This window comes from Chrysemys picta, chromosome 7 (genome assembly GCF_011386835.1).
Source record: "Chrysemys picta bellii isolate R12L10 chromosome 7, ASM1138683v2, whole genome shotgun sequence".
In the NCBI taxonomy this organism is placed as follows: domain Eukaryota; kingdom Metazoa; phylum Chordata; order Testudines; family Emydidae; genus Chrysemys; species Chrysemys picta.
Genome location: NC_088797.1, coordinates 80485551 through 80509430, shown reverse-complemented (window position 1 = coordinate 80509430; position 23880 = coordinate 80485551). Strand labels below are relative to the sequence as shown.

General features: G+C 40.7%; 1 protein-coding gene across 2 annotated transcripts in view; it reads left to right on the top strand.

Annotated features, from left to right (window-relative positions):
• Positions 1-4481: 4481 nt before the first annotated feature.
• Positions 4482-23880, top strand: part of TMEM26 (transmembrane protein 26) — a 30020-nt gene continuing 10621 nt past the window's right edge. The window contains exons 1-2 of one of the 2 annotated variants that reach the window (XM_065551879.1): positions 4482-5005; positions 15853-15931. In XM_065551879.1, coding sequence (XP_065407951.1) covers positions 4815-5005; positions 15853-15931 — 270 coding nt within the window. In that variant the 5' untranslated portion in view covers positions 4482-4814. The remainder of the gene's footprint in view (positions 5006-15852; positions 15932-23880) is intronic. The other variant, XM_065551881.1, reaches the window with a different exon arrangement.

Here is a 23880-nt window from a genome sequence, read left to right as displayed (position 1 = left end):
TTGTCACAGTATACTGCAGATGCGCCTGGCAACATCAGAGGATGCGCGTTCCCAGGGGGCTTTGGCACAAACCCATCACATTTGCGCCAGGGGAAGACAGCACCAGCAGGGCATCTGCAGCTGAGAGTAGGACAGAGCCTTTAATCATGGTGCTGAGCACTAACTTATCAAAAATGTTTCTTCTCATTGGGGGCTGCATGGGCTTTGAAGCCAATGGAACTATGCCAATCTACCTAAGGATCTGGCTGGGTGCCTATAGCTGACACCGGACCCCATGGCCACTAATAACTGAAAACATTCTATGATAAGCAGTTTTGCCCTCCAAAGCTGCAAACAATTTTACCATGTGTATTAGAGCCAGGGCCAAGAGAACCCCACTCCTCTCAGCTTAGTCTGTATTTCAAGAAGCTCTGTCCAGTGGGAGGCAATGGTTTCCTAAAGTCACACACCATTTTGAGGGGAACAGTGCTGGAAACTGCAGGTGACAGATACAGACATGAGGGAGAAAAAGGCATAGTGTTGACAGCAAAGGATGACGTGAAACAGAGACAAAGGTATGGAAAGGGGAGGAGAAGCTGAGGGAAGATATAGGGAAGGGGAGGGCAAAGAAAGGGGGAAGTGAGTGGCAGGAAGGTGAATAGATAAGAATGGTGAATTAGAGAATTGGAGAGGAAAGAACAAGAGAGAGGAAGATCTATGAGAAAGATGGGGAGAATTTCTAATGCTGATGAAGGAAACGGCCATTTGCTCAGAAATTAAAGGAAGGAAAACAATATATCAGTGGTGCCTCATTGAGGTAACTGTTTACTGCAGCTGAGAATGAAGAATTTCTCTCAAGTGAATTAGGAGTAACAGGTATAGAAAGCTTCTCCCCCCTCCACCTCTAGCCTGTCAAACTGCATTGGTTTTATCAGAAAGCTCCTGTTGAGCCCATCTGGTTGATGAACATTCTTATCAACTAGCAAATATAAATGACTTATGGGGATAATATTTCAATGTACAATGACATGGCTATATCTAGGATTCTTTGAAGATCTGTGTTATTAAATATTAAATATCAAAGCTGTAAATTATTGTAGCAGCTTTATATAACTAAATTAAATTCAAACAAAACCTAATTTCCTTAATCATTGACTATAATCCCCAGGAACATATGCTATTAACTCAGTTACAAATGGCACAGAAATTGTATGACTTCCGTTAAGTTATTTTATATCAAATTCTAATCCAGGGCAGAGTCTTCAGTAAATCTCCTACAGGGATTTTAATGCTTCTGCAATCATATTGGCTCTTTACTGGAGAGCTAATCTTTTTATACTCTGTTTTTTCACTCCTGTAGCCATTTCCTTCACTCTCTTACTATTCAGGTATATTCTACCGTATACCATGTTTATAGAGTTTTGGCTTTTTCCACACTCATATTTGATCAGTGAGAGTCAAGATTTTTCTTACTTGAAAACTGGATTGATTATTGTTTTTTTAACACAAAAATTGAATAATTCTGCATTCATCTGAAGATATACTTTAACTACCACATGTTGGGTTTGTTTAGTTTTAATTTTTCATTAGGACTGTCATAATTATTTACTTTGTAGCTAAATATTTGGTAAACAGGCTGATTTCCTCTTCAAGCATCCCCTTGGGAAAAAAAATCACAGACTTCTTGTAAACGGACAGCTTCCAGCGTGGCTAAAGAATGTTGGTCAGATCATAAACAGCAACTAATTCAATGATGCAGGAAGAGTCATTAGAATTTCTGGAAGCCTATTGGCTTCTCCAGTACTCTTTATTCCACATCAGAAGGATCGACATATTTTTAAATCGACGATAGTATATCAAGTTACAGTTGCTGATATTTACATATTGCCCAGGACAGATAATTTACTGGGCAATATGGGGCCAGACAAGAAGTTGTTCACCATTTACCTCATTATGGGGTGTTGATGGGGTCCTTTGGCAGAAAGGTGACTGAAAAAGGGAAAGAACAACCTACGTTATACATCAGTCTGAAAGTACTGACTTGAGAGAGAGCCTATGTCATGGTGGAGAAAGTGTGCCTTACTGTTATATGGAAGAGATTTTGAGGTAGCAGTTGACCAAAATCCCTTAGCGTGAATGGTGCTAATGCCAAATAACTGTAGTGAAGTATTGCCTTACAGTGATACTCTTTCAGGATATTTCAATACAGTGGGACATGAAATGCTAACATCAATGGGCTTTTGAAAAATAGGCACTGGAATGCTTCAACTTCATGTGATATTTTTATTTGACTGTGTGGGTACCCTGTACACAGCAAAACATTGACTCCAGTTACAGGGGCATGCAGAGAGAACCAATGTTATTGGTGATATTCTTACCTTGTAAAACAAAATTGCACCACAACTAACAAAAAGCATTTCTCCAAGATCTACCTACCTAGACATTCAGTTAAGCAAAACTTGAAAGTCGATATGGTAACTACTACTAATACTACAGACACTGGACAACATGACCTTTGGATGCAAGACAAACAAAAGTATAACGATATGTGAGCTTAGCTCTGGAAAGTGTTGTGGGATGTTTGGTTGGCTGCATGGCCTCACCATGGTGACCAGGCATGCAAGTATGGTATTCAAAGCTAGTGAGGTCAATCTAAAGTTGAAATCTGTCTGATAAAGGAAAAAATGTCAGCTAAAAATTAGAATCCCATTATAAACAGGCTTCTTTCCCAGCTCACTCTAAAGCAAAGTCCATATACTGTGTAAAGTCAAAACTTGCCCCTTTCTGGGCTTTTGTTAAGAAAGAAATTGACAATAAGATATAGTTCTAGCTCAAACCTTCTCCTCAGGCCTGGTAGTTTCCAGGATTCCTATTTCAGGACTACACAACAGATCCTCTCTTACCTCCCTTTTATCGAGATGAAGTAACATGCTATCTACCTCAATGGGTCCGCAGAACCCAGTTAAAACATTCTGAGCAGGATCAACACCTGTTAATGGTTTCATGCACACACTGCCAGCCTGTTACATTCATACAGTGTCCTTGTATAGCTTCACCATAGGCTATTTTAGAGGTTAGGTCTGTTCTTGTTAAACATCAGCTTGAGTGCATGAACTGACACCCTCCAGATTCAAAGTGGGAGTGGGACTATACACTAGAGCATTACAGTGGTGGGCTCTTGAATGCAATTAATTTCCCTCTCAGTTGTTTTTGTTGACCTCAAAGGCACACTGCAAAGCCCATCTATTTACCCAGGCGTTTCCTGAATGGGTGCTTTAAGTGGTGGAAGTGGCTTCTTTGTTTTTCTTTAGGCAGGAGAATTTTAGTACTATTGACATTTCCTCCCCCTTCTTCCCCCAATTCTAGATATTTGCTCTTTCCAGCTGACATTTTTGTAAGGGCACCTAGCGACTGGGATGGGCATACACTATACAACTATCTAAAATAACAGGATTAACCTTTAAGAGACTTCAAGTAGCTTTTGTAAACTATAAAGCTGTTTCTAACCAAATTGTGTTCTGCCTCTCAAAACCAGATCATCTGGAGAGTCCATAAAAGACTTTTTTTCTGCCACAGTAAAATCTAAGAGAAAAAGTATCCTTCAGAACTACAAATTCCAGGGTCCTTATTTGTTGTCTCCTTGTGATTCATATGGAAAAGGTGTGTTTTGGTTGGGGGTTTTTTGGGGGGGAGGTGTAATCAGTGCATGCTCTGATTTCTTACGCTGAAAGAATCCAATGCTCTGAATTAAACATACACACACCCATCACTGCTCTGGTAAGAGTCACAAACTGTTGCAAAAATGTTTGCTTACATCTAGAGGAACACAGGATATGTAAAATCATCAGATAAGCTAAAGAGTCAGACCATTAGGGAGTCAAAACAAACCACAAGGGACCTGAGTCTCTGCTTTGATGCTACAGTTTTATGCCCACGTGTCTCTGTTGAAATCACTGGAGTCACATGGGTGTAAAACTGGAACACCACAATGTTTCAGTCTAATGTTTAGCTTTCATTTGGGAAACTTTTCTTGTGTGTTATGCAGTGTAAATAAAATTATTCTCTATAACTGAGAAATTTTACTGTGTACATTAAAGCCACTTCACTTTACAGTTTCCATGGAAGTTCAAGGAATATGCAACAGCAAGGAAATTCAGAGTTAATTGGAACAACATTCAGATTTTTGTGTATTTTTCTATTTCTCCCTAATGGCATGAGGTAAGGCTAGAAAGTCAGCCCAGATTTTTGCTTGAGTTCTGTATATTCTTCCTTTCGCTGCTTTGCAGACTGAGTGCTGAAATTATTTTGCTAAAGCAACGTTTATCAGGAAAGGGGAGTTGTACAACTCCAACTATAGAAGCTGATTCAACTGGTAGTTTTTCTAACATCTTTTGCCCTTTGATATAAATGAAACAACAGCAGCAAATGGAGAAAAGGGATGAAAGCAAAGGGATGAAAAAAACTCATCAGACACAAATCTCCAACTATTCTAGTCACTGACTGGAGGATTGGGGCAGGGGGGGAAGAGAAAGGAATCCTTTATGTGCCTGTGATTCAATGAGATCAGCCACTACTGCGCGGAGTCATGCATTGGACACCACTGTAGTTTAAAAGCCTGGTTTTGATTTTTTTTAAAGAGTTTTCAGGAAGTCTGGGGGAGGGGCAATGCAGTTTTTTTGTTAAACTGGGCCCCTTTGTCGAGATGGAACAAGAGGAAAGATCTATCTGCTTGTGGTGCATACACACATCAGTCATTCTCAGGGAAACTTCCCATCGCCTGTAAAAGGCACTGGGCCACCGCAGTACTGGGAGAGGGGGTGGGGGGCCAGCTGAGAATGGAGCTGCTAGTGCTGCTCAATGCCCTGGTTACACGGCTGCTCTTTGTTCTACACTCTCTGATCGGGGTTTGGAGGGTGACTGAAGTGAAGAAGGAACCCAAGTACTGGCTGCTGGCATTGCTCAACCTCCTCCTGTGCCTGGAAACTGGGCTCACCCTCAAGTTTAAGCAAGGCAGAGGCTACAAATGGTGAGCATATCCCCTTGGCTCCTTCAGGGTGTCTTTTGGCTCTTTGCATGTACACTTATTGCAGATCTGAGGCTCAATCTAGCTGGGTTGCTATTTTATTTCAGAGCTGAGACTCACTTTAGCTCTGCTACATAAGCTGCTCTTGCTTTGTCTTTGTCGAGATTTCAGGAATTTTTGCATCGACTGCTACAACAGGTTTGCAGATGGGATTTTGGGGGGCAGTAGAGTTCTGGACAAGCCACTGCAAAATCCAGAAGAACTTTTTAAAAGGGTAGTTTTGCATCAGGCTCTTTGGAAATCAAACTTTTGTCAGGGAAAGCATTGGAACTGTGAGAGTTTCATGCAAGGCATTTTTGTTCTAGTGCTGCTGATCTAGAGTGCTGAAATAGCTAGGAAGAAAAACTACATAACTCCTTTTTGCTTTCTCTGGGCTCTTTTTGAGCCACAGCTTGTCAGGTAGCAACTGTGCATGGGCAAAAATCCTGGAGAAAGCAGGCTGCTCCATGCCATAATTCCAGCAACCTCCTCCTTCTGCTAGTCTCACTGATAGCCACAGTTTTCCTGGAATATTATTCCTCATCAGTGCTGGCTGCAACAAGATTACCCTGAATTGACAATCAACAAATAAAGATGTGTACAAGCCACTGGCATGGTATGATGTAGATTCTGCTCAGTATTTTAGTTTCTAATCGGTCTGAAGTTAAATATGGGAGCTACTACATTGAAAATGTTTCAGTATAAATGAATGTGGGTGAGAGACAAAGATTCCTTAAAAACATACCACAGTTTTCCCGAGCACAAGGGTTTTACATGTGTCTAGAAAGTGCTCATACAAACAGGATGACTTTGCTTCTGACCACATCCCATGTGATTCATTACTCTAAAGAGTGAGCCAAAGCAACAGCTCTGTGTAAGCAGAAGTAAATGTTTGCATCTGCCAATATTATTATGGATCTTCCATTTGTAGAAACTCAAGCCACATGTCCCTGAAAGTAAATAAACAGATAAAAAATGAAAGATAGTTTTATGATAATAGACGCTGACACCATTGTGTGAAATATATTATAAAAGTCCAAAGTATTATTGTGAAGCAAGCCACAAACTTTTCACAGTCTAAACTCACATACCCTCATAGCACTTCCATCAGTCTTCTACCTGAATCTATACCAGGGATGTTCTTTTTAAATAATGCAGTAACTGTTTAGTGATTATAGGGATCAAAATACATGTTTATTATATAGAAGCAGTGTAAGAACATCCCATTTTTGTCAACATCAGCAGTTTTGCAGAGGAATATTTCACACACCTGTTTTCAGAAAATTAAAAGAATAGTATTAGCTGTGCAAATAAGTTTGCATTCAACAGCAATCAGTGAAATGTCTTGGGGGAAAAAGATTGACTCAGGAGCTAGAGCAATTCTGCAGAAATGTTTTTAAAAAACTGGACCCAATCCTGCACCCTGTGACTTCACTGGGAGTAAGATCAGGCCTGATAACAAGGTGTCTAGACATTTGCGGATAATGGGTAAAATTTGTATGAGCACCTAAGTGAACTCAAAGCCTAAACCCCATTGATGTTTTTCCCTGTAAGTTCAGTTCCCTTGTGACTTGCAAATGGGCTAAACTCCTATATCACTAAGGCACTTTTGAAATTTTTACCCAACATCTTAGTCTGAAGCATATCTACAGGGAGTTGAACTGCTACTTAAAATAGATTAATGATCCTGCAAGAAGTTTAAGGAGAACGTTTTTTTTAAAAAATGCTTGAGATGGATTTTTACAAGTTTTCTATTGTTAAAATCCCACATGACACAAACTGATACCTTCACTGGCATTTTCAACAGAGAACAGATGGAATAGACACAGAGACAGAACTACTCTCACCACTAGAAGGAATCCTTCCAGATGAAAGTCAAGGCACAATAGAGAGTTTACTGAAGGAAGCTTGCACTGCCACTAATCATGCCCTACCTGGTCAGCGAATAAAAAAGGGGCGTTTGCCTCCAGTGCTGTCAATCTTTTAGACCTTTCCACAAGGCACTCAATTCAGCATAAACATTTTTTTTAAATCAACTCCCATAGAATATTGGGAACAACTAGCCCACCATGTTTAATGGGTATATACAAAGTATCTACTCAGTCTTTTTTTAATTCCATATAAATTCTAATATCCTCCTTTGTCTTCTTGGCGGGGTTTCCTCTGATGATCACAGGAGGTCTTTGAAACAAGAAAGATACTCTTGGCAAAATGTTCATTTTGACTGTGGCTCTTTTTCCCAACCAAAAAATTGTATACTTCCCCCGGCACTCCAGACCTCTTCATTTGCTCAAACAGAAAGAGATCTTCAAGATCTCTTTTGAAATTTGAATTCCCAGGTATCTTATAAAATGTTGCCAGTTTGTACCCAAATGTTTTCTGGAGGCATGACTTTTCAGTCTGCTTATTTAAAGCAAGCGTTTTTCTCAACTTTCTAGAAAAGCTGTTTTATATAGAATCGTAAAATATTAGGGTTAGAAGAGACCTCAGGATGTTATCTTGTCCAACCCCTGCTCAATGCAGGACCAACACCAACTAAATCATCCCAGCCAGGGCTTTGCCAAGCTGGGCCTTAAAAACCTCTAAGGATGAAGATTCTACCACCTCCCTAAGTAACCCATTCCTGTGCTTCACCACTCTCCTAGTGAAATAGTGTTTCCTAATATCCAACATAAACCTCCCCCACTGCAACTTGAGACCATTGGTTCTTGTTCTGCCATCTGCCACCACTGAGAACGGCTTAGCTCCATCTTCTATGGAACCCCCATTCAGGTAGCTGTAGGCTGCTATCAAATCCCCCCTCACTCTTCTCTTCTGGAGACTAAATAACCCCAGTTCCCTCAGAATGCTCCACTAATAGAAGTGATGGTGTTTGGTCAATTAGGAAACTATATATAACATTTATATCAATCTTTGCAGACATCTTTCCTAACAAAAAGCTGGTCCATATATGGCACACTGGGAAAAGCACCTGGATAGAGAAATGACCCTAGAGAAATGAGGTTTGATTTGGAAAAGAGGACCAGTAGCTTCAGTCTTTAAGATACTGTTTCAATGCTACTTGACACCAGTCAGATTAAAAAATAGAGAGATTGAATGGGGATGAATGTTGGAGAAATTGTTGGTGAAAGAGGAGATCTTATGCAATATGGTGGAATGTCCACTCATTGGTAAGTATTGGTATGCAGTCCATAACCATATATCACAAATTGCTGGATATTTATTACCAAGTGATCATTTGGTGATCCTTCCTAGCAGAAATGGTCACACAAAAAGAGATGAACAATTAATCTCTCTCATCTGCTAGTAGTTGCTCACCTACTGATAGTGTCTCACTGGAAAAACAAAAAATATTCCAACCATAGAGGGATGGTTCAAAAAAATATGGGAGGTGATTGTTATTGAAAAAATTAGCACACCAATTATATACCCAGCAAAATAGACAGAGGACAAATAGATATTTGGCTACCTTTTATTCAATAGTCAGACAAAGTACACTCACCTCCAAAAAAGCCTAGCATTCCTGTCCAATAACATTTGATAGACATGCCATGTCTGTTAAATATGTGTAGTCAGAGATTTCAGTCAATTTAATACAACCATTAGAAATGACATGCCATGGGTATTAATGATCACTGTGTAATATGGTAACACTTAAATAGAGAGATCTGGTGGCTATATTCCTCTATAATGTCTCTTTAAACAAAAGCTCAGAGTCCTAATGATTATTTTGAGAAGGAGGTATTCATAGATTCATAGATTCTAGGACTGGAAGGGACCTCGAGAGGTCATCGAGTCCAGTCCCCTGCCCGCATGGCAGGACCAAATACCATCTAGACCATCCCTGATAGACATTTATCTAACCTACTCTTAAATATCTCCAGAGATGGAGATTCCACAACCTCCCTAGGCAATTTATTCCAGTGTTTAACCACCCTGACAGTTAGGAACTTTTTCCTAATGTCCAACCTAGACCTCCCTTGCTGCAGTTTAAACCCATTGCTTCTGGTTCTATCCTTAGAGGCTAAGGTGAACAAGTTTTCTCCCTCCTCCTTATGACACCCTTTTAAATACCTGAAAACTGCTATCATGTCCCCTCTCAGTCTTCTCTTTTCCAAACTAAACAAACCCAATTCTTTCAGCCTTCCTTCATAGGTCATGTTCTCAAGACCTTTAATCATTCTTGTTGCTCTTCTCTGGACCCTTTCCAATTTCTCCACATCTTTTTTAAAATGCGGTGCCCAGAACTGGACACAATACTCCAGCTGAGGCCTAACCAGAGCAGAGTAGAGCGGAAGAATGACTTCTCGTGTCTTGCTCACAACACACCTGTTAATACATCCCAGAATCATGTTTGCTTTTTTTGCAACAGCATCACACTGTTGACTCATATTTAGCTTGTGGTCCACTATAACCCCTAGATCCCTTTCTGCCGTACTCCTTCCTAGACAGTCTCTTCCCATTCTGTATGTGTGAAACTGATTTTTCCTTCCTAAGTGGAGCACTTTGCATTTGTCTTTGTTAAACTTCATCCTGTTTACCTCAGCCCATTTCTCCAATTTGTCCAGATCATTTTGAATTATGACCCTGTCCTCCAAAGCAGTTGCAATCCCTCCCAGTTTGGTATCATCCGCAAACTTAATAAGCGTACTTTCTATGCCAATATCTAAGTCGTTGATGAAGATATTGAACAGCGCCGGCCCCAAAACAGACCCCTGCGGTACCCCACTCGTTTTGCCTTTCCAGCAGGATTGGGAACCATTAATAACAACTCTCTGAGTACGGTTATCCAGCCAGTTATGCACCCACCTTATAGTAGCCCCATCTAAATTGTATTTGCCTAGTTTATCGATAAGAATATCATGCGAGACCGTATCAAATGCCTTACTAAAGTCTAGGTATACCACATCCACAGCTTCACCCTTATCCACAAGGCTCGTTATCCTATCAAAGAAAGCTATCAGATTGGTTTGACATGATTTGTTCTTCACAAATCCATGCTGGCTGTTCCCTATCACCTTACCACCTTCCAAGTGTTTGCAGATGATTTCCTTAATTACTTGCTCCATTATCTTCCCTGGCACAGAAGTTAAACTAACTGGTCTGTAGTTTCCTGGGTTGTTTTTATTTCCCTTTTTATAGATGGGCACTGTATTTGCCCTTTTCCAGTCTTCTGGAATCTCTCCTGTCTCCCATGATTTTCCAAAGATAATAGCTAGAGGCTCAGATACCTCCTCTATTAGCTCCTTGAGTATTCTAGGATGCATTTCATCAGGCCCTGGTGACTTGCAGGCATCTAACTTTTCTAAGTGATTTTTAACTTGTTCTTTTTTTATTTTATCTGCTAAACCTACCCCCTTCCCATTAGCATTCACTATGTTAGGCATTCCTTCAGACTTCTCGGTGAAGACCAAAACAAAGAAGTCATTAAGCATCTCCGCCATTTCCAAGTTTCCTGTTACTGTTTCTCCCTCTTCACTAAGCAGTGGGCCTACCCTGTCTTTGGTCTTCCTCTTGCTTCTAATGTATTGATAAAAAGTCTTCTTGTTTCCCTTTATTCCCATAGCTAGTTTGAGCTCATTTTGTGCCTTTGCCTTTCTAATCTTGCCCCTGCATTCCTGTGTTGTTTGCCTATATTCATCCTTTGTAATCTGTCCCAGTTTCCATTTTTTATATGACTCCTTTTTATTTTTTAGATCATGCAAGATCTCATGGTTAAGCCAAGGTGGTCTTTTGCCACATTTTCTATCTTTCCTAACCAGCGGAATAGCTTGCTTTTGGGCTCTTAATAGTGTCCCTTTGAAAAACTGCCAACTCTCCTCAGTTGTTTTTCCCCTCAGTCTTGATTCCCATGGGACCTTACCTATCAGCTCTCTGAGCTTACCAAAATCTGCCTTCCTGAAATCCATTGTCTCTATTTTGCTGTTCTCCCTTCTACCCTTCCTTAGAATTGCAAACTCTATGATTTCATGATCACTTTCACCCGGGCTGCCTTCTACTTTCAAATTCTCAACGAGTTCCTCCCTATTTGTTAAAATCAAGTCTAGACCAGCTTCCCCCCTAGTAGCTTTTTCAACCTTCTGAAATAAAAAGTTGTCTCCAATGCAGTCCAGGAATTTGTTGGATAGTCTGTGCCCCGCTGTGTTATTTTCCCAACATATATCCGGATAGCTGAAGTCCCCCATCACCACCAAATCTTGGGCTTTGGATGTATTAATACTGCCTAAGTAAATTAATTCCATTACACTGGATATTTTCCTTCATAGTATTTCACAGAAACATAAAAATTAGATGAGGAAAAGAATATTTGCTTATTTATTTGGATTTTTAAGAATGTAAAGAAGGATCTATCCCAGCCTCTAGATACCCCCGACATTTCTTTAAAAATCAAAATAAAAAACAACTGGTGCTAGCTGTACCATAAACTAGCAATAACCAGCTAATCTAGTCTACCCCCTGGCCATTATAGGATCGTTTCCTAACTGGGATTCATGGAATTAGCTTTATTCTGAAAATGGTATAAGAAAAACCCTACTGATGCCTCTCTATTCATATTCTTTATGGATATTTCCATGTCAACTAGCAGGCAGCCGCTAATCCCAATTGAATAATGGAGTTGAACAAACAGTTCATGCACAAGTTTAGGTGCTGATCCTACAATGTATTGCACATGGAAAGAACTCTGGGCCCATGGAGAGCTCCTCTGAAATCAGTACAAATTGCAAGGCTTGGGTATGTAAAATCACCACAAGCTGCGCCTGAGGAGGAAACCAGATACAAAGAATTTCAAGTTAGTTTAACAACAAATACATCCAAGAATTTTGCTATCAAGAACATTCTGCAAACGGGAAAAGGGAAAATTTGATGAATTGGGGCCCAACTCTGCAATACACTGCACTCTGGATAACCCCTATGCCTGCACAGAGCCCTACTTGTACTATGCTGAGTAGCTACATAAATGTCACAACATTGTCTGCTCTTGGACTGGATATCCCATCCCAAAAATGAGAGTCCTGCTACATGACTTTATCCTTCTAGATTAATACAATGCAATCAAACCTACAAAAATAGTCTAGAAAAGCCAACATTTGCTGTCCATTATCCTATAGTTATTTCCCATAAGGTAAGGAAAATACCTAACAAGTTCATACATCACCATGATTTAGCAGTTGGTAAACACTCCATTCTTACTGGTGCTCATTGATTATTCTGTGTAAGGAGATTGCTAATACCTTGTGACTTTCTGGCAATGGGATACATTAATGATGTTCCTGTAAATCTGGGGAAAATGTAAGAGGTTTGGTACAATTCTTAATCATTGTTTAGGAGGCATTCGAGGCTGACTGTTCATATATAGGTAAACTCCAGTTATTCAAGTAAGTCAGGGGACATCCAGAACATCTTTGGATACTTAGAATTTTAGATAAATTATATTTGGATTTGAGGGATAGAAATGAATTTCAGATCAATCCGTTTAGATAACTGGGTTTACCTGTAGTCAAAAGTATAAAAATAAAATCTAGATATCAGGATTTAAGTTTATGTATATACATATATGATCACTGCACATTTGGGCAGAGGTCTGTGTGACTGAGCAGTTTGCATCAGTGCTTAATTTGTAATGAAAGAGGTGCCAGGGCTCAAGCAATTTTTTTTTACTTTCCTAACTGACACAGCAAGCCCAGAGGTACCAGGGCTATGAATTGCCAAGCCTAAGATGCCTGGCAAGCCCTGGCACAAATTAAACACTGGTTTGCAGCATATCTGAGATTGTTTCTGCAGAATAGCCATCAAATTGCTTGTTGCATTAGCACAGGCAATTTTAACAGCACACATGGAGATTAAATAATACGAAGAAGCTGGCCAAGGAATGTTTCCTCTAGGTTGCTCCTTCTAAAAAGAAAGGCAAGGCTAAAACCCCTGAGCTCAGCTGGCTAGAGACAGCATCATTAGATCAGCGGCATTAACCTGCCAACTGGAGAAAAATTTCCTGTGCTAAAATCCTACAAGAAAGATATGCAGTGTAGCTGTAGCCACGCTGGTTCCAGGATAGTAGAGAGATGAGGTGGGTGAGGTAACATCTTTTATTGAACCAACTTCTGTTGACGAGAAAGACAAGCTTTCGAGCCACATAGAGCTCTTCTTCAGGTCTGGGAAAGGTACTCTGAAAGTCACAGCTAAATGCAAGGTGGAGCAGATTGTTTAGCTCCTACCCCCACCTCACCTCCTCCCACCCCGGCCCTGCCCCCATTCCACCCCTTCCCCCAAGACCCCACCCCTGCCCCTTCCCACCCCCTCCCATGAGCGCACCCTGTCCCCACCCTCTCCCTCCCAGTGCCTCCTGCACGCTGTGAAACAACTGATTGTGGTGGGCAGGAGGTGCTGGGAGGGATGGGGAAGAGTTAATCAGTGGGGCCGCCAGCAGGCACTGCAGGAGAGGGGAAGCTTGGCTGCGGATAGGTGCTAGCACCCGCTAATTTTTTTCCATGGGTGCTCCAGCCCTGGAGCACCCACAGAGTCGGTGCCTATGTCACTATCACTCTCTTTTTGTCCTATGACTGCAGAGGTGTTAATGGACCACTCTACCTTGAATGGTCCCTTAAAATATCTGCTAACTGCCTATGCTAAACACTCTGCTCCACCTTGCATTTAGCTGTGTCACTGGGAGCACCTTTCCCAGATCTGAAGAAGAGCTCTATGTGGCTCGAAAGCTTGTTTCTCTCACCAACAGAAATTGGGCCAATAAAAGATATCACCTCACCCACCTTGTCTTACAGGAAAGTTGTCTCTAGATAAGATTGTCAAATATACTAGTTGCTTTCCATTTTACACCTGCTTCATGTCTCTAGGGTGGAAATTAGAACTACTTCACACTCAAGATATGACTACACTTCCATCAGTCTTCTAGCTGCATCTATACCAGGGATTAGGTCAACCTAATGACAGTGCTTGGGGCACAACATTTTTCACAGCCCTGAGGGATGTAGCTATGTTTATCTAATTTTTTTTAAGTGTAGACCAGGCCTTATTTTGTTCTCTTCTGAAATGATCTAACTTTAAAAAAAATGGAATCAATGACATCAGGGTGGATTTGATTTAAATCAAATTGATTTAAATCATGATTTAAATCACTAGTCAGGAAGACTCAATTTAATCATGGATTTCTACATAAAAGTGCATTCTTGTTGGTTGTTATAACCTTAATACATATTCTTCACAACTCAGAGATAGATGTAGGTTTCATTTTAGAAGGTACACACTATACATTTTTAAAGTGATTTATTTTGAAAACTTTTCAGATTAGTTTTACAGCTATATCAGAAAATGAATGATTGTTTGGTTATTGCATTTACCAAAGGTAATTGAAGCAAATAATTATGAAGTCACTGGGAGGTGAACTATCTCCAATTCAACAGGTTAATCATTAATATTTGGAGGATTTTCGTGCCAGGCTGTATTAGGAGGAGAACATCACCAGACAGACTTTTAAATGGTTTTATTTAACTAAAACAACAACTTTATATATTCTGGATTTTTTTCTTCAACAGCAAACATATAATATTGAGCGAAAAAAGGCTGCTTTAGGGAAATAACTTAACAAAAGTATAGTAGAGGGGCTAATATTTCCTATTATACCTGTGAACATCTTTAATTTTGCTGTCACATCATCATGGCGAAAAGATAGTTAAGGCTGTTTCAAGGAGTTTCATGTGATTTCAGGATTTAGTGATCAGGAGTAATGACAACCAAGTAAGTTTCCTCAGGCTTGCTCCTGCACCCATGAAGTCAAGGGGAGTTTTGTCATTGATTTTAATGGGAGTAGGATTAGATTCTTAGGGTTTGAACCAGTGCCCACTGAAGTCAATGAAAAGACTCCCATTATGTCAAGAGGCTCTGGATCAGGCTCATTCAAAACGAGATATTAGATGGAATACTAACAACATCGGACCTAACTCCTGATCCAAAAAATGAAGATGAAGAAAGTGTTGACTTGCATTTTATTGGGAAACCTGAGCAACAAACACAAGAACCAAAAAAGGGGGAAATGTGCATAGACAATATGATAAAATTCCTGAGCGTTCTTGGAAAACGTGGCCAGCTCAAGAAGCTGAATGCCACAGATGTCAGACAGTGACACTATGAAGATCATCAAAGCAACCAGAGGTGACACAAAGTGAAAGAGAAAACAGAGAGATCCACAACAAACAAGGTTACAGAACTTCCAGTGTAAGTGACATGCATATCTGGCCAGTATCTTTATAAACAGTTTTAGTCCATGTTGAAGGATTCTTTGGGGAGGAAACATTTGTTTTGGTTCAGGATATTTCTACCCTTGTACTTACACATGGACTCTGATTTCAAACTCCTTTTACACCTGTGTAACTCAGTTGAGTGACTCCTGATTTACACCAATGTTAGATCAGAAAGAGGGCCTTCAGCAAGAGATTTTTATATACCCACTTCCACACAGAATCGAGTGGGCAAAATACATGAATTAAAAGAGAAACCTTCGTTTTGTTTTTGAAAAAGGTTTTTAAACAAACCTAATCTTTGATAAGTTGACTAGTAAACCCGTGTTAAGATATACATGTATTGATTGCATTAGGAATTCAGTGAGAATGGCAGCTGTTAAAGTGTTAGTTGCAGTTACCCCTCTCCTTTATATTCCATATGGCAGAACTCACAAACACTTATTAAATACAGTTCACACTGAAAAGTAACATTCTGAAAGTTCCACTCAGAAAATGGTAGGATATATGTGGTGCTCATACAGTGTTGTAAACTAAGCCATCTTTTCTTTTTCTTCACAGGTTTTCTCCAGCAATATTTTTATATCTGATTAGCACAGTACCATCATTATGGCTACTAGAAACTCATCGTGAAACTCAGGTATTTCTTGTGGTATTTGAAGGAAATATCTGGAAACTGATTCCATTATTCATAGTCTGCCAGGTCTTATTCCTATTCTTCATTCCATTCTCTGGTGACATTCAAGGCCGGCTCCAGGCACCAGTGAAGGAAGCAGGTGCTTGGGGCGGCCAATGGAAAGGGGTGGCACGTCTGGGTCTTTGGCGGCAATTCGGCAGCAGGTCCCTCAGTCCCTCTCTTCCTCTTTGAGCTGCCGCCAAAGTGCTGCTGAAGAGGAGGAGAGGGAGCGGAGGACCCGTCGCCGAATTGCTACTGAAGAATAAAGCGGCACAGTTGAGCTGCCGCCGAATTGCTGCTGATTGGCTTTATCTTCTCCCCCCCCCCCCCCCCCGTCCCCCCGCTTCACCACTTGGGGTGGCAAAAAAGCTGGAGTCGGCCCTGGTGACACTACCACTACAGCTCCAACTATAGTAACATCTTTTGATAATGTTGGATTGGCAGCACTTCATTAAATTTGAGACCAAACTCTTTGGTATTCTGCTGATGTGGGTGGAACTGGAAGTCTCAAGATAAATGATATACAGCCTTGCACTTCTAGGTTACTGGTCTGAACCCAACTTAGGCTGGCAATGGCATTACCATCAGATAGCTGCTTGGTGGCTTAGGTAAAATACAATACTGGTTCCGGTCCAGTTCTTAGCAGACAAGTACCATGGTCCCACCTAAGTCAAGGTCAAGGCATATTTGCCTACTATTGTTAGGAAGATTACACAGACACAGTCACTGCCAACCCTGTACTCCTGATGGATGAAATTCATCCCCTGTGTCCCACTTTATCCCTATTTTGAGGGTTTAAGTAGAGTTAAGTGATGCACAGGCCTCCTGCTGGCCCTCTGACCAGAGATGAACTGACTTCTATGCTCTCTGATTAAATAATGGAGCCAGTCTCCAGAGCTACTACACATGTGATGAAGCAGACAGGGACAGGGCCTGCCTGCAGGAAAGCTGGATTCTAGTCCTAGCTCTGCTGTTGATTCCCTCTGTGACTTTTGGAAAGCCACTTTTATCTATGCCTTATTTTCTCTTTAAAAAAAAGTATACTTACTCCTTTTGGGGAAACATTTTGAGATCCCTGGATTAAAGGTGTTCTGTTAAGGCTAAGTCCTCTTGTTATTCATGAGGATTATGACAACTTTACATTTCAAGAGTGGACTCCTCAGCTGCACCAAGGAAAAGCTAAGGGTAGTTGTGAGTGGGTATGGGAAGCTGCAAATGAGTCAGCTGCAGCTTCCCAATCACCAAGCCAATTCTATGCCAGCTCCAGCCCGAGTCAATATAGTTCAGAGCAGCATTAAGGTTCTGTCCTATCCTTGGTGCACCCCATATGCAGGTGGTGGGGGACCAACAGAGCATAGAACAGGACTAAATACGCCAGCTCTTAATCAGCTAATGATTCCTCAGTGCTGGATGATTGTCATCTCCCCAATTAGGACATCTTTAAGTCCTCTTAGCACTGGCAGAGTGGCACAAAGGGGTTTAGCATGGATCAGGATTTAGCCCCAAGAGTTGCATTAGAACTTCCTGAAGAGCCTGAGAGGATTGTTAACAGAAAGCAATAGAAAGAAAATGCATACATTTGATTAATCAAACACAGAGCCTCATTTTCTCCTTTGAAACATTGTTAGATCACAGAGGAGCATTATCAAATATTCAAAATTGCATTTGCAGTGAGATTGCCTGAGGCTCTTTCTAAACACAGGAGCAAGAATTTATTGTCTTCATGTTTGGCACATCTTCCTAAACATTTGTGAACAGGTAAACTGGATATTGAGAACATTTGTAATCGTTAACTCTGGGCTAAGAAACAGGCTAATTTTATAGTGAAAGGCAGTAGATTATTTCCCAGAATGATGTTACAACATGGCATACTTTGTATTTTATTGATATACTGCTCCTCTGAATTAAAGTGGTACTGTATCAAGTAAATAGTTTAGCTTATTCCTGGAGAGGGATAGAAGATTCTGAAAGTACATATGACCTAATGGATTCAAACCAAGACCTCAGGGAAGGACATCAGTCCCGTTAATAATTAAGCGAAAATGTAGCACCCAGTCACAAGTGCTACTCTTTATAATAAAATATCTTGTGCCTTTTCTTAATAACAGGATCAAGACCAGGCAATTGTGCAACAACTACAGCACATTTATTGAATACACAATAAAAAGGTTTTGCGGTAACTGAGGCAATAAATACTATTAAAGATTTTGCTCTCAGATTGAATTCCTAAAAGTAAACATTAGCCCTCTCACCCCCCCCCCCAAAAATAGTAATTATTTAGGGCATAATTTCATATGTACTCCCCTACCACTGAAGAGCATGGAAGTTTTGCTTCCATAAATATCACAGCAGTGGGCACAAGTAATAACATATATATCAGAAATGTGAAATATTGACAGTGCCTTGTATTATTTAAAGCAGTGGTTCTCAAACTTTTTTTTTCCACAGACCACTTGAAAATTGCTGATGATCTCGGAATGATCTTTCCAAATGTTGTTTGTACCGTTAGCTAATTATTGTAAAGAGCTTTGGACAAAAGTGCTATATAAAAAAACCTTAATAATAATTAACTTTTGTTCTATAAATAAAAGCCCACAACTCATATTTAATATCAGTAGTCTTAACCTTTCTAATGGGATGGATGTGCCCTCTCTCCCCCGCCGTGGCAGCCACAGAGCTGGGGCTGGGAAGGAGGAGGGTCTCTCACCGGCAGCTGCAGTCCTGGAACTGAGGGGAAAGTCGCCTCTTTTTCTGCGCCGCAGCCCTGCACATCCCAAATTCCCCCCACTACCTCTTCTCACCCCACTACCCCCTCCCACCTACCCTCTAGTCCTCTAGTCCCCCCAAGGCCACCACCTCACCGCACATGTGCATCTTCTCCAGGGTCCACTAATTAGGTGGGTGGCCCTTCATTCTTTTGTGTGCAGCCGCCCAGTCACGCACCTTAGAGGGAACTATCTGCGGACCACCTGAATGGAGCTCGTGGATTGCAGTTTGAGAACCTCTGATTTAAAGCATGTTGGGATGCACTTTTTTTAATAGAGGGTTATGGTATAAAGTCAGATTGAACTGTGTTAAGTAAAAAAAAATTACTGTCAGTAAAATCAGTGAATTAAATAGCAAGGTAGAAAAATGACAAATATTATAATCTGTAAAAACACAGATTTGAGACATTCCTGTTTTCTTCCTAAAGCTTAAGGTCCCAATTGAGCAAGCCACATTAGAATGTGTTTAAGTGCGCTGCTGAATAGAGAATGACTTAAGTATATGCTTAACTTTATGCACATGCTTAAATGCTTTGAATCAGGCTCACAGAGAGCTCACATGTACTCAAGTAACAGCCCAGTTAAAGGTAAATTTCCATTGAGTACAAAAGAAATTACAAGTTGTGCCAACCAAATATTTATTTTAAGCAACCCTAAACAATTTAAGAAGAAACCAAAATCCATCCCACGGACAGAACTGGTGCTTTGTACTACATCTGGGCAAAGTTTTGTGGATGAATAGTTTGTTTATTGAAAAACACAGCCTGGGGTTGACAAACTATTTGCACATTTGGGTAGAATATGGAAAATAGTTTCAGCTGAAAAAAATGAAGAGATTGTCAAAACATTTTGTTTTAGCCTGTATGGTATGAAACGTTTTCACTTTTCATTTTGAAGTGATATTTCAATAGAAGTTTAGCTAGATTTATCTTTAAGAAGGGGGAAAAAAACATCCAAAATCTAAACAAAAGAAAAACGTAATTGGGGTTTTTGTTGTGGCAAGAAAAAAAAATTAAAAGTTCCATTTTGAGTTAACATGAAATGAATTTTTTATTTTGGATTTTTCAGTTTGGCCACCAAACTAAGAAAACCATTATTTGCTCAGCTTTACTCTGTATATTTTAAGTATGATTTTCATGCCAGATCCAACTTAATATATCATCCTACTAATAAATTAAATGTTTGTTTTTCGTCACTTGCCCTGACATTTTTGTGAGAGACAAAAGACTATATTTAAACAAGTGTCCTCTCCTTATGTCATGGGTAGGGCCCTATCAAATTCACGGCCATGAAAAATGCATCATGGACCATGAAATCTGGTCTTTTGTGTAGATTTACCCTGTACTATACGATTTCATAGGGGCAGGGGAGACCAGCATTTCTCAAATTGGGATCCCGATCCAAAAGGGGTTGCAGGGTAGGGGGAGTTGCATGATTATCATAGGGCGGTCTTGGTATTGCCATCCTTACTTCTGCACTAGTGCATTGCCTTCAGCGCTGGGCGGCCGGAGAGTGGCGGCTGCTAGCCAGGCACCCAGCGTTGAAGGCAGCACAGAAGTAATGGTGGCAATACCACGACCGCCCCCTACAATAACCTTGTGACCCCCACCACCTCTTTTGGGTCAGGACGCCTACAGTTACAACATCGTGAAATTTCAGATTTAAATATCGGAAATCATGAAATTTACGATTTTCAAAATCCTATGACCGTGAAATTGACCAAAATGTACTATGAATTTGGTAGGGCCCTAGTCATGGGCCAGCTTCTCTTCACATTTAATTTTGCAGGAAAGTCATAGTGCAGAATTGGCAGCATATCATGCATTTCCATAGCAGCAGACTATGAAGGTCTCCAGCATCAATTTCATTCTTTGCAGTACAGCACCATAGGTGTACCTGTTACTTCAGAAGGCACAATCCTGCAAGGTACTGAGCACTCCCATGGAGTTTTCAAAACTCTCAACTCCCACAGAAGTCAATGGCAATTGAGGGTGCTTTGCCCCTTGTAGCAGTGGGTCCAGAATAGAGTTGGTCATATGACTCTTTGTGAAAAGTTTATTAGTTGGCCCTTAATTCCATTTGCAGACTGCTCGCAATCCCAAATGGAATTTTCTGAATTAGTCTACAGGGTTTTCACAAGCTGTAGCAATTGCTCTTTGAAGTATTAGAATCTAGAATATAACTGATCATGATATGGTTTCTGTTCCTTGATTGGATCACTTAATGTTTATAAATACAGTAGAACCTCAGAGTTACAGACACCAGAGTTACGAACTGACCAGTCAACCACACATCTCATTTGGAACTGGAAATACATAATCGGGCAGCAGCAGAGACCAAAAAAAGAAGCATCAGCAAATATAGTACACTACTGTGTTAAATGTAAACTACTAAAATAATAAAGGGAAAGCAGCATTTTTCTTCAGCATAGTAAACTTTCAAAGCTGCATTAATTCAATGTTCACTTGTAAACTTTTGAAAGAACAACCATAATGTTTTGTTCAGAGTTACGAACAACCTCCATTCTCGAGGTGTTCGTAACTCTGAGGTTCAACTGTAGGAACAACATGTGAAGAAATCATAGGGATGTTGAATCTCATTTTAGGAAGAAAAAAAAGTAGGAAATAAGGTAGCCCAGGAAGTTTGAGGATTTTTAAAATGTCTTCCTTTTTTGCACAATAAAGAGAATTACGTGTAGCTACATATATAGACCCAATATTTAAAAATAGTTGAATTCCTTCCTGACAGAGAAAGAAAGATGTAAGCCAGATTTATTCATTGCCTGCCAGGCTTTACATTCAATTTTCTCTTGTCATATTCCCACTAAATAATTGCATGTATATAGTGGATAGATGGGCTGGGCGAATAGCTCTGGCGCCAATGCTCCCATTTACACTCATATGTACTTTGTAAAATGAACAGCTCTTCCCCAAACTTTCATGTGAACAAACACCAGTTTCATAAATATTCACAGAGAACTGAACCAGAACAAGACGTGAATGTAATTGGATCAAATCAGGACTCAGATTAAATGAACATGTTAACAAATATAGTTGTCCACTATTTGCTCACATCTAGTCCAGAATAAGATATAGTCCCCACCCTAAGGAGCGCAAGTCAGGGCAGAATTCTTCAGAAGGAGAAGCCTAGCACTGAGGGAGAAAAGCTCACATTAAAAGACAAATAGCTTTAGAAACAGAAAGAGGAACTGAGACAGATACTGACAGAGTAAGTTGCTTTTGCATGTATGTTCTCTGTTTCCTCACCCCTACGCCAATATGACAGTCCTCACCTTGCTCACCAGGCTGCAGCTTTGATGGTGCCAGGAGGAGCCACATGTTCCCTCTCCTTTTCCTCCCCACTTTCCTTCACTGTGTTGGGGCTGCTACTGCTTCTTATCCTCCTGTCACTTCCTTACTCCTTCTGCGTCTGAGCCTGGGTTCTGGGCCTGTCCCACCTACTGCGCTGCGTGTCATGTACATAGCAGGTTGGTGGGCTGCTACTAGCAGCCCAGGCTCCTGTACCAGATATGGACTGAGCTTCCTTCTCAGAGCTACACACCAGATGCATTCAGTATGAGGTCCTTTAATGTTCTGCCAGGTATGGCTGAGGTTAGCTTAAAGAAGATATGTTACACACTGTGCCACCAAGCGGCTGAACAGTGTATTATAGTTCCGTATTCCACTACAATTCAGGGTGGTGCTATGACTCTGTGATTGGCTCCCATTTGGTGACGATGCAGGGTGAAGGGATTGATACAGCTTTCTGTCCAGATGGGGCAGCCATTGTGGGCTCCCTGTTTCAGCCCTGCCCTTAATCTACGTGGTGGATCTCTGGTGATGCTGGGGGATGATTATCAGTTTTGGAGTCTGGCAAGGATTTTTCCCACATGGCAAAACTGGCAAAGTGCTGGGTGGGTTTTTCACCCTCCACCTGGCACCCAAGAGGTCTAGGCTGGGGGGTTACATTACACTTGGTGCAACTTTGGCAGTTCTAGTGCCATAGATAAATTTAAAAATAGTCTAATTTGAGCTCCCTGTCACCCAGTGGGTTGCCTGGGCATTGGCCCTGAGCACAGTCATGCATAGTGGGGTTTGCCTCTATGTCTTGCATAGTTTATGGCTCCTACCCCGAGTGGGAAGAAGGAAGTGTGTTGTGACTCTGGTTTTTAGTCAGCGTTCCTTGGTAAGCTTGAGAGTGTAGAGAGGTCATGGCCTTCACACTCACCCTCAGGTTTATAGTCCCACTCAGGCCAATGGTGCTTATTGAGATGTGTACTGAAACAACCCTCCCGGGTATTTTGGGGTCATTAACCCAATTAGACAATAGCTTTAAATAAAATTGCAGCCTCCTCATTTAACCACATTATGTTCATGTCTCATTGTTTTCATGTCCACAGTAATACCTGTCTACCTTCCTTCCCATAAGATACAAAACCTCCATGGTTCTTTTCCATCTCTCCCTGTGAAAAAAAAACCTCCCCCACCACAACCCCCACAAAAATAACCCAACCAGCTAACCTAAGAGCTTTTTTCTAAATTTCCAGGTTATTGGGGAAGGGGCTCTGTTTACAGTATTTGTTCACAATTACTGCACAGTGGTACCTGAGGTGCTTCACTTATGCTCCATTTTAAGTAAAGGGGAAAAGTGGAATCTCAAATACAGATATTTGTTGGAAGATGTTGCCTTTATACTAGCATATAGCTCCCTAGCACTCCCTGGAAAACAGTCTGTTTGGTGCAGAAAAAGTTAGGGTGGGATTCTTACTTAGGCACCTAACTTCCATTAAAATCAATGGGAGTTAGGTACCTACCGTACATACCTTTGTGAATCCCACTCTTAACTCCTACACTGATGCGATGAGCATGCTAGAAAACAATCATCCAGGCCTGTCTGGCAGAAATAGGACGGGATGAAAGTCTTCAATAACTGAGGAGTTTGATTTTCTAATTAGCTTTGTTTTTGAGTAAAATGAAATGCTTAGGGATTGTTAGGAAGACAGATTTTTAAAATCATATCCAATCTGCTCCAGGGACAATAATAAGAGTCACTGAATATCTGCTCCCTGCACCATAGTAGTTTCTTTAGTCACCGCAGCTCCATGCAATGAGGATTTGTTTACTGAAGTTCAGTAACTTCATGGTTTTT